Raw genomic sequence first — 11,009 nt, forward strand, 5'->3', positions numbered from 1 at the left:
AGAGAAAGAGGTACTTTTCTCCCATTCTCACAATACAAGAAATCGTGGGCACTCCATGAAATTGTTGAGTGGTCAGGTTAGAACAGATAAAAGGAAGTACTTCTTCACCCAAAGAGTGATTAACACATGTAATTCACTGCCACAGGAGGTGGCGGCGGCTACAAGCATGGACGACTTCAAGAGGGAATTAGATAAGCATATGGAGCAGAGGTCCATCGGTGGCTGTCACAAGGTATAGATAGGGACTCCGGGACAAGTGATGCTCTGTATTCTTGGTGCTGGGGGGGGGGGCAACAATGGGAGGGCTTCTAGTGTCCTGGCCCCACTGTTGGACCTCCTGACGGCACCTGGTATTTTTGGCCACTGTGTGACAGAGTGTTGCACTAGATGGGCCATTGGCCTGATCCAACATTGGCTTCTCTTATGTTCTTGTGAGAGACGCCCTCTCCTGATGAAAAAAGACTTCTGCCCAGCCTGGATTAGGTTGGGGGAGTGTGGAATGGACATGAGAGAGGAGGGGAGGGGACAGACTTCTGCACAGGGGAGAATGTCAAATGAAGCACTGCCATATCCTCACCAGGTTGACTTTGGAGAGAGATGCTTCTGTGGGAGGGTGGGGCGCCTACTACTGCTACTCCTCCAGTTCCGCGCCTCAGAAATAAAGAGCGGTCTCTTTAGCGTCCTTGCTGCGGCCTCTTCCTGTCTGGTGACTGCAGTCCACTGCTTTGGAATGGATGCGTGAGGAATGCCCAGCATACATCTCTCCCACCTGCTGGTCTCGTTTCCTGCTGTAGTGCAACCTTACCAGTTTGGTGTAGCGGTTAAGTGCGCGGACTCTAATCTGGGAGGACCGGGTTTGATCCCACTCTCCTCCACTTGCAGTTGCTGGATGACCTTGGGCAAGCCATCGTTCTGGCACAGCTGTTCTCTCAGGAGCAGTTCTCGAGAGAGCTCTCTCAGCTCCACCTGCCTCACAGGGTGTCTGTTGTGGGGAGGGGAAGGGAAAGGTGTTTGTAAGCCACTCTGAGAGTCCGAGTGAAGGGCGGGGTATAAATCCAATCTCCTCCTCTCCTCTCCTCCTCCTCCTTGTTCCTAATGTGCTCCCGACAGTTTTTCTCGCTTCGTGTTTCCCCCTGGGTCTGAGGCCTCCTTAAGGTTTTTTGGTTTCTTCTTCTCCCCGTAGCCCTTGATGGACAACTTGGAATCCCAGACTTACGAGGTGTTTGAGAAGGACCCGATCAAGTATTCCCAGTACCAGCAGGTGAGGGTGTTACGAGAAGAGGGGGCCGGGCATGCACAGATGAAGGAGGGGCTGTGAGAGGGGGCAAGAGGAGTCACTGGGAGTTGAGGAGGGGCTTGAGGCGGGAAGTCGTGTGGGCCAAGGAACTGTGTGTTGGTAGGACTCTATGGTAAAACCTGGAGTGTTGAATGGTCTGCGGGGACAGTGCGGCATCACTTCTGCGGGAAACCGGAAGTGACATCACACTTCTCTAGGAACCACTAGGTTTTACCATAGAGTTTCCTGCGGTTCCTAGAATGGACTACTGTCACTTCATTGTTTCCCTTCATTGTGATGTCACATCATGACCTCATTTCTACATTATTGGCTACGGCAAGACTGACTATAGTGGCCTCATGGAAATCTCCCAAACCTCCTACTATTCAGAACTGGCGAAATAAATGTTGGGATCATTTTATAATGGATAAGATTGCAGATAAATATGAAGGGCAAGTGAGTAGTCATACAGGAGCTCATACCAAATTTGTGCACAGGTGTTTCCCCTTGATCACGTATTTCGTGGAAAATGATCTACTACCCTCAAACCGTAATTATCTGGAATTGATACATTTTTGATTTACAGGTGTTTAGGCTGAGCTCTTATCATATAAGTTTTAGAAGTGAAAAGTAGATTAGACTGAGTTCAGATACTGAGTTGGGAAGTGACATCACACTTCTCTAGGAACCACTAGGTTTTACCATAGAGTTTCCTGCGGTTCCTAGAGTGGACTACTGTCCCTTCATTGTTTCCCTTCATTGTGAAGTGATGTCACATCATCCGTCTGGGGTTTACGAACAATAAGAAGTGGCTGAATGAGGAAGGGGGTGGAAGCGTGGGGGGAACCATTGGCTCTTGATGGGGAGACATGCCCACAGCTGCACTCTGACCCATTCTCTTCCTCCCTGCAGGCGATATACAAGTGCCTGTTAGACCGCGTGCCCGAGGAGGAGAAGGAAACCAACGTCCAGTGAGTGAGACGTCCAGCACTGAGCCCTACTAGTAGGGTTGTCAGGGACCCCCGGCCACCGGTGAGGGGTGGGGGGGAGGTTTGCCAGCTCCAGAGCGGTGGGGAAGTCCTGGAGATTTGGGGGTGGAGCCTGGGGAGAACAGAACAATGCCAAAGAATCCACCCTCCAAAGCATCCATTCTCTCCAGGGGAACTGGCCTCTGTCGTCTGGACATCAGCTATAAGGGTCCCACTTTGAGGCTGGGATCCCTACATACCAGCTCATGCTTGCCCAGGGGCTAGGGAGTGGGATTTGGGGGCCCTTGCCCATCTGAAGAACTGTGCTTGCACACAAAAGCTTATACCTTGAATAAAGCTTTGCTGGTCTTAAAGGTGGCCCTGGGCTCGGACTTTGTCCTGCCGCTTCAGGCCAACACGGCGACCCCCACCTGAATCTTGCCCCCTTCAGTCGGTACGACTTCACTGCCGTGTTCGCTGCCTTAGCAGCAGTGTTCCCTCTACGTTGAGTTAGTGTGAGCTAGCTCACTGTTTTTTAGCTTCCGGCTCACATTTTTTTTTGGTCTCAGCTCCGGAAGGATGGCCCCGGAGCAAACTAATTTACGCAGCAGCCAAGTGGCTCGCTCACAACTTTAATGCCAGGAGCTCACAAAGTAGAATGTTTTGCTCACAAGACTCCACAGCTTAGAGGGAGCATTGCTTAGCGGTCAGCTTCTTCACTTCTGTCACTGGAACTGGGAATGACTCTTCCCCTGCTGAGCGTCAGCCGTTCGGTATTCACTTACACTGGAAGAAGCTAATTTGAAAAGGGGCCCTCTCCCAGCCTCTGATTTTTACTCTGAAGGATGTTTTTGTTTATCATTTCTGAAAGCGCCTTAAGTATGCAGATGCAGTATAGAATTAAAGCGAAGTGGTCCCTGCCCACCGGATCACAGTTTAACCACCCAGACCATCGTCTTTTAAGCCTCCCAGAGGGAACAGCAGTAAATTTTTTTCCAGAAGTAATTTGACGCCAAATGATCACTTGCAAGCCCAGCCAAACGCTCTCTTTGATAAAGCTTTTTTCATTTTCGTGTTTTATTATGTCATTTCGGCTTTTATTATCTGCCTGCCTACCCCCCTCGGTCCTAGCGGTGGTTACTGGATAATTTACAATACATAAAAACACATAAATAACCAGAACAAGCAGTTCAAGAGTAGGACTCGTGTGCTTTTCGCCGAAGGGAGAAGGTGTCTGGCTGGAATTCCTGTCGGGAACATTGAGACTGCAGGCTTGCGCATGCTCGTGTACGGAGGCAACATGCCATCGGTTTGACTGTGTGTGTGCTCTTTAAAGTGAAGTATTCTAATGCAGGTTCTCCAACGTGGGGCCCAAGGGCACTGTGGCGCCCGCCAGTACTTCCCTTGACGCCCACTGAGCGTTTTACCAAGCGGGGTGGCGCCATTGTTAAGCTGGTCTCGTCACTGGCTTCCCTCATTCAGTTATTCTGTTTGGCTCTGCTTCCTGAGGCAGCCATTTTGGGTTTGGCTTTGCTCCCTGTAGAAGCCTTCTTTTGGGGTGGCGTTCACCACCCCTTCTCAAAATTCCAAAAGGATCCACAGCCTCCAAAAGGTTAGGGACCCCTGATGTAAGGGATGTTGGGGTTGGGGAACCCAGGGGAAATTGGCCGTGGTGGGCATGAAGCAGTGTCCCACAAATGAAATGCATGGCCTCACAGTATGTGAGTGGGCCTCCGTTTGTTCACAGTTCCGGCGTGTTTTCTGTACCAGCGTCTGTGACGTAGTCCACTTAAGCGGTGAATTTTAGCAGTGTCGTCGAGCTCAGCTAGAAAACAGGCTTTTAAAATGGCCTCTTCCTTCCTCAGTCTCTTCTTCCTTCTTCTCGTCTTCCTCCCTTCCTCCACAGGGTGGTGATGGTGCTAGGGGCAGGGCGGGGTCCCCTGGTGAACGCCTCGCTGCGAGCCGCTCGGCAGGCCGACCGGCAAATCAAGATTTACGCTGTGGAGAAAAACCCCAATGCTGTGGTCACGTAAGTCCTTTCCCTTTCACCAACGTCCCTTTCTCTTTTGTGTGGCTCTGCTTTGCAGGGGAGGAAGAAAAGAATCATAGAATCATAGGGTCGAAAGGGATCTCCAGGTTCATCTGGTCCAACCCCCTGCACAAGGCAGGACATTCACAAATACCTCCCCCTCCACACCCCCAGTGACCGCTGTTCCACACCCAGAAGATGACAAAAAAGCTCCAGGATCTCCAGCCAAACTGGCCTGGAGAAAAATTGCTTCCTGACTCCAAAAGTGGTGATCGGCATTTCCCTGAGCGTGTAAGAAAGGGCCACAAGAACTGAGCACCGATGCAACCCTTCCTGCCCTCCCTCTCATGATCTGAGTTCACAGAATCAGCATTGCTGTCTAGCCTCTGTTTGAAAGCCTCCAAAAAAGGAGAGCCCACCACCTCTCGAGGAAGCCTGTTCCACTGAGGAACCACCGCTCTAACTGTCAGGAAGTCCTTCCTGATGTTTAGCCGAAAACTCTTCTGATTTAATTTCAACCTGTTGGTTCTGGTCCGACCTTCTGGGACAACAGAAAACAACTCTGCACCATCCTCTATATGACAGCCCTTCAAGTACTTGAAGATGGTGATCATATCACCTCTCGGTCGTCTCCTCTCCAAGTGGAGTCCAACATCAGAGAGCCCATAATTTGGCCTTCCGCTCTGCTGTCCTCGGCAACATTTGTGTAAGGATGAAGGTCACACCTCCGTAGTATTTATAGCTGTTGCCCGAATCGTTTTGTAATGGGTGAGATTTACGGTATTTATGGCCCGCCTTTCTCACAGGGACACAAGGCGGATTACACTGAGTGGGTCGGTACAATCAACAAATGGGACATCCAGTAAACAATGCATTAGGATTGCAGAAGTCTGGAACCAACCAGAAAGAACTGGGGCATATCACAATTGTTAATATGACACATTGAGCAGTGCAAAGAGTACGTGATAGGACCCTACTTGCAGTAAGCTGTGCTCAGCAGTATAGACCGCAGTCCCAAACCATTTGTCCAAGTGAAGTTTGTGGACCATTTTGTACAGTGTGACCTTAGTCCCTTGCAGGGCTCTTTTTGTAGAAAAAGCCCAGCAGGAACTCATTAGCATAATAAGGCATAACCAACAGCAGAAACTCATTAGCATATTAGGCCACACCTCTGACAGCACAGCTCATTAGCATATTAGGCCATACCCCCCATCTTACCAGAAGTGTGGTCATCCAGCCACACCCACCTTTTGTTTCTTATTCTGTTTACCTTGTTTGTTGTCAAAACCCAGGGGGGTTTTTTTGTAGCAGGGACTCCTTTGCATGTTAGGCCACACACCCCTGATGTAGCCAATTCCAATGAGTTTCTGCTGTTGGGTGTGGCCTGTTATGCTAATGAGCTCCTTCTGGGCGTGGCCAACTCTGGAGCCAGCCGGAACTCCATTCCTGTGCGTTCCTGCCCAAAAATAGTCCTGGTCCCTTGGCAGAAGATCCCTCTTGAATACTTCAATTTTGCATAGTTTGTGGAAAGCAAGGAGAGTTTGAACCGTCCCCTCCACCTCAGGTGGGCCATTCCATGAGGTGGGGGCCACAATGGAGAGAGAATACGTGTACGGGCAGTTGTTGATTTTGCCCACTTGCAGGTTGGCACCGCATCTTACCAAATGTCTAGAAATGGGAAGCTAGAGGGGAGATTCTAGGAAGCGGCGCTCTATGACAGTTCAGTGTTTTGAGAGCAACAGTAGAAACTTGGAATCTGCGAATGTGCCCCTCTCCCCGGGCACGAACGAGCCAGCGTGGTGTAGTGGTTAAGAGTGGGGGACTCTAATCTGGATAACTGGGTTTGATTCCCCACTCCTCCTCCACATGAAGCCTGCTGGGTGACGTTGGACCAGCCACGAGTTCTCTCAGAGCTCTCTCAGCCCTGACTATCTCACAAGATGCCTGTTTTGGAGAGAGGAAGGGAAGGCGAATATAAGCAGCTTTGAGACGCCTCAGGGTAGAGAAAAGCGGGGTATAGAAACCAAGTCTTCTTCTTCTTCACAGTTTGTGGGATTAAAATACTCTCAGTCTGAATGTACCGCCCACCAACTTTGTAGAATGCAGAGGGAAAGGGGGAAAGGCTTTCTTTGTCCACTTCTCCTGTGTTGTGTGTAAGGGTATAAATGTCAGTGACCTGTTCCCCCTTCCCCTTAGTCATTGTTTTTCTAGACTAAAAGACCCAAGTGCTGGTGATCGTCATCATAATAGATCACACGACGTTCCTGAGTCACGTTGCAGTGATCAGGAGGAAAATGGTGGGCGGAGGGGAGAATTTTGGGGCCCTTGGAAGAGAGGGATGAATGGGGTCGTAGAAGCCTGGAAATATTGAAATCCGCTCTGTCCACGCAGTAGCCAAAACCCTTTGAGTGAGCTTTGCTCCTGATGGAGGGAGAAATCTCTCTATTTTTCCCCCCAGGCCCTTGACTGCTTCTTTCCCTCTCCTCCCTCCAGGTTGGAGAGTTGGCAGTACGAAGAGTGGGGCTCCCAAGTGACGGTGATCTCCTGCGACATGCGGGAGTGGGAGGCTCCCGAGAAGGCGGACCTCATGGTGTCAGAACTGCTGGGTTCCTTTGCAGACAACGAGCTGTCCCCGGAGTGTCTGGATGGGGCACAGCACTGCCTCAAAGGTGAGGCTGGGAAGCGGGGCACCGCGGATGGCCCCCGCGGACGGTGGTGAGAGACCGACGAAGGCCTGTTTGGTTTTGTGAGGACCTTCTGCAGAAGTCACCACTTTGTATTGCCCCGAGTGACGTGGTTCAGTGGAGCTTGCCGGCTTCACAGAAGTCCACCCACCTGATAAGAACATAAGAGAAGCCAATGTTGGATCAGGCCAATGGCCCATCTAGTCCAACACTCTGTCACACAGTGGCCACAAATACCAGGGGGCATCAGGAGATCCAGCAGTGGGGCCAGGACACTAGAAGCCCCCACCCACTGTTGCCCCCCCAGCAGCAAGAATACAGAGTATCACTTGCCCCAGACCGAAGTTCCTATCTATACCTTGCGGCTAATAGCCACTGATGAACTTCTGCTCCATATGCTTAACCAATACTCCCTTGAAGCCATCCATGCTTATAGCCTCCGCCACCACCTCCTGTGGCAGTCCATTCCATGTGTTAATCACTCTTTGGGTGAAGAAGTACTTCCTTTTATCTGTTCTAACCCGACTGCTCAGCAATTTCATGGAGTGCCCAAGAGTTCTTGTATTGTGAGAAAGGGAGAAAAGTACTTCTTTCTCTACCTGCTCTATCCCATGCATAATCTTATAAACCTCGATCATGTCACCCCTCAGTCGTCGTTTCTCCCAGCTAAAGAGCCCTAAGCGCCTCAGCATTTCTTCATAGGGAAAGTGTTCCAACCCTTTTATCATTAGAGTTGCCCTTTTCTGCACTTTTTCCAGTGCTATAATATCCTTTTTGAGGTGTGGTGACCAGAACTGTACACAGTACTCCATATGAGGTTGCACCATTGATGTTTTTCCCCTTCTTCCCCCCCCCTTCTCCCTCTATGCAGAAGGGGGCGTGAGCATCCCCTGTGATTACACCTCCTTCCTGGGCCCAATCTCATCCTCGAAGCTCTACAATGAAGTGCGCGCCTGTCGGGAGAAGGACGGCGACCCAGAGGTGAGACCCACACTGTCCACTGCTCCTGGTACAGGGCATCCAGAGCTTTGTAATAACTCCGTGCAAAAAAAAACAACGGTCAGAATTGGACGCCCAGAAAAACGGAGTCTTGCGATACCTCTAAATAGTACAAACCTAGAAAATGTGCATTGGTTTTACCTGATATTCGGCAAGCTGTCAGTTGGCAGAAAACTCTGTGTGTGACGCTCAAAGCCTTTCCCTTCAGCCATTACAAACCATTCACCCTTCTCCCCAGCTCAATCCAGAGGTTTCACCAAGGATCCTACACTCTCAAGCCCAGCTTTACAGATCTAGAAAGTTGCGTCTTAAAAAACCAAAAGCTTCGCTCTTGGAGCTTGTAATTCTGCACCGCATACCAAATCTGACAGTCACAGCGCCCTGGTGGGGTTTATGTAGCCTGAGTGTCGTTAAGAGTTAGAGAGCTTATACACCTTTGAGACCTGAAATAATTTCATTAGTATATTGGAAAACACTTAATATTACAAAAAGGCCAAAGGAACAACTTTCACTATTGTTGAAAATAGCAAAAACTTTTGATTGCTGCAAAATAGATAGACAAAAAAAAAACCCCTTTGTTTTACAACGGCAAAATAAAATCTGGGGATATTTTATTTTAAGTAAAATGTCTTTTAACATAATCGATGGTTCAATAAAGCAGTACCAGAATAAGGTAGTAAAAATCTGGTATCCAATAGTAAGTTACTTGATGGAAAATGATTTGCTTCCTCAGAACCCTCTGTACGAAGAGTTGGTTTTTGAATGTTAAGAGATTCATGTTTACAGTCAAGCTTAGGTTGTGTTTATATTCCTGCTATTGTTAAAAGTTAGAAATTGTAAAAAAAAAAGAGTTAGAGAACTTGAAGAATAAGGACTGGAAGCTCGGCCTAAATGCATTTGTAATGGGGCCCGTGTGAAAACTGAAAAGAGTTTGGTGGGGTGACTCGGCCATGCCAACGAGAGAGATCAGGGAGCTCAGCCGTTCTGCAGCCTTTGTCTGGGAACCCAGCAGTAGCAAGAGCAATTCTCTTGGAGGGCAGTATTTTTATTCTAATGCCCCAACCCCCTTTTCCTACAGCTTCCCACGTCCCAAAGGAAGCTGTAGGGCAGTGGTGGCGAACCTATGGCACAGGTGCCAGAGGTGGCACTCAGAGCCCTCTCTGTGGGCACGCGTGCCATCGCCCCAGCCAGGCCCAGACCATCATTAAAGTGTCGACTTCTGTCTGCCAAATAATTTTAAGTAAATGAAAGCATTTGGGGTTGTGTTCCTTACTTTGTTTGGATCATCTTAAGTAAACGTATGAGTTGTTTTTTCTAAAGTAAAATCCCAGGATTCAGGTTAAATTGCCATGTTCGCCCTTTGCGATAAATAAGTGGGTTTTGGGTTCTCGGTTTGGGCACTCGGTCTCTAAAAGGTTCGCCATCACTGCTGTAGGGGGAAAAATGTTCAGGGTGTTCCCTCCAAATTGAAAGTTGTGAGGCTGATATTGGGGGGGGGGAGGGGGGAAAGGAACCATGACCCGTTGTTAGGAATGAGAAACGGGGTCCTTGCTGTTCATGGAGGATGGATCTTGGTAGGGTGGCATATTCATGCGTCTCTTGTGCTTCTTGCCCCTTTCTGTCTTTCTCTTCTCCAGGCTCAGTTTGAGATGCCTTATGTTGTCCGCCTCCACAATTTCCACCAGTTGTCCCCCCCACAAGCTTGCTTTTCCTTCAAACACCCCAACCCAGGTAGGGGAAGAGATGCCGAAACGTCTCCATGTGACTGGGAGTCTGACCACTCACACTGCCAGTTTGTGGGTGGGGAGGTGACTAGCCACGCCCCTCTTTTTGAGCCCTTGGTTGATACCCCCGTAGACATAACCGTGGGGCACAACCCAGTACCACGACTCCTCCACTTTCCCTTAAGTTGGCACAGCTGCTGTCTTTTTGCTCTCCATACAGAGGCATAACCTTGGCTACCAGACCATGCCCCTTCCCTCTGTTTGGTGTAGTGGTTAAGTCCGCGGACTCTAATCTGGGAGAACCAGGCTTGACTGTCTCCACTCCTCCACTGGCAGCTGCTGGATGACCTTGGGCAAGCCATAGGTCTGTCAGAGCTGTTCTTGAAAGAGCAGTTCTTGTGAGAGCTCTCTCAACCGCTCTGAGACCCCAAGTGAAGGCTGGGGAATAAATCCAATCTCTTCCTCCTCCTCTTCTTCTTCCCCTTCCTCCTCGTCTTTCCTCTCCATTAGACCCTGTCAAGGACAACAACCGCTACCAGACATTGGAGTTCCAGGTGGACGTGAACACTGTGCTTCACGGTTTTGCTGGCTACTTTGAGACCACGCTGTTCGGGGACATAACTCTCAGTAAGTTGACAGGAAAGAAGTAGGCCTTTCCCAGATTTGGGGTGCAGGACTCCTTCAGCATCTCTTTCCCATCCATCCTTGCAGGTATTCGGCCCGAGACACATTCACCCGGCATGTTTTCCTGGTTCCCTATTTTCTTCCCCCTCAAGGTAAGCGATCCCCTAAACACACCCTGTGGGGATAGTGCCATCCGTGCTGGGAATCTGGGCGATTTGGATTCTGCACCAAGGGAGCCTTCAGTTCTGTAATGAGATCCAAGCCCAGGATATGTGTGGGTCGTTTAAAGTCGTGTGGTAAAAATGGAAAAAACTCTGTTCCAGGGTAATCAGATTCTGTTCTCTGAGGATATGGCAGGTGCAGTTCGTCACCTGACATCTGTTGCCGTCCCTTTTAGTGCTTGAATTTCAGGCAAATCCGGGGTGGCTCCCGGACCAAATCTTACCTCTATTCAGTGCCACCCCATAACACACACACACACCTTCCCCCCCGCCCGGTTCTCTCCACCATGTGTTTATTTGCATGCCAGACTATGGAGAGCCTCTAGTTTGGTATACCTTTATTTACTTATTCCGAATCCACTCATGCTATGACTCCAGGTAGGATCAATGTTTAGCTAGCTGCCTGCCTGCCTGCCTCTCTATCATGGTGCATTTGGATTGTTCACATGCTCTCTCCTGTCAACCAGTCTCCTGACCCCCCCCC

General features: G+C 49.7%; 1 protein-coding gene across 2 annotated transcripts in view; it reads left to right on the plus strand.

Annotated features, from left to right (window-relative positions):
• The window catches only part of PRMT5 (protein arginine methyltransferase 5), a 27,108-nt gene that overhangs the window by 13,908 nt on the left and 2,191 nt on the right, over nt 1-11,009 (plus strand). Inside the window, exons 9-16 of one of the 2 annotated variants that reach the window (XM_015406296.1) lie at nt 1,184-1,261; nt 2,189-2,247; nt 4,151-4,273; nt 6,767-6,942; nt 7,829-7,938; nt 9,594-9,687; nt 10,191-10,307; nt 10,392-10,456. In XM_015406296.1, the coding sequence (XP_015261782.1) occupies nt 1,184-1,261; nt 2,189-2,247; nt 4,151-4,273; nt 6,767-6,942; nt 7,829-7,938; nt 9,594-9,687; nt 10,191-10,307; nt 10,392-10,456 (822 nt within the window). The remainder of the gene's footprint in view (nt 1-1,183; nt 1,262-2,188; nt 2,248-4,150; nt 4,274-6,766; nt 6,943-7,828; nt 7,939-9,593; nt 9,688-10,190; nt 10,308-10,391; nt 10,457-11,009) is intronic. The other variant, XM_015406301.1, reaches the window with a different exon arrangement.

Source organism: Gekko japonicus, unplaced genomic scaffold (assembly GCF_001447785.1).
Source record: "Gekko japonicus isolate JY-2015 unplaced genomic scaffold, Gekko_japonicus_V1.1 scaffold1746, whole genome shotgun sequence".
NCBI classification, from domain to species: Eukaryota; Metazoa; Chordata; class Lepidosauria; order Squamata; family Gekkonidae; genus Gekko; species Gekko japonicus.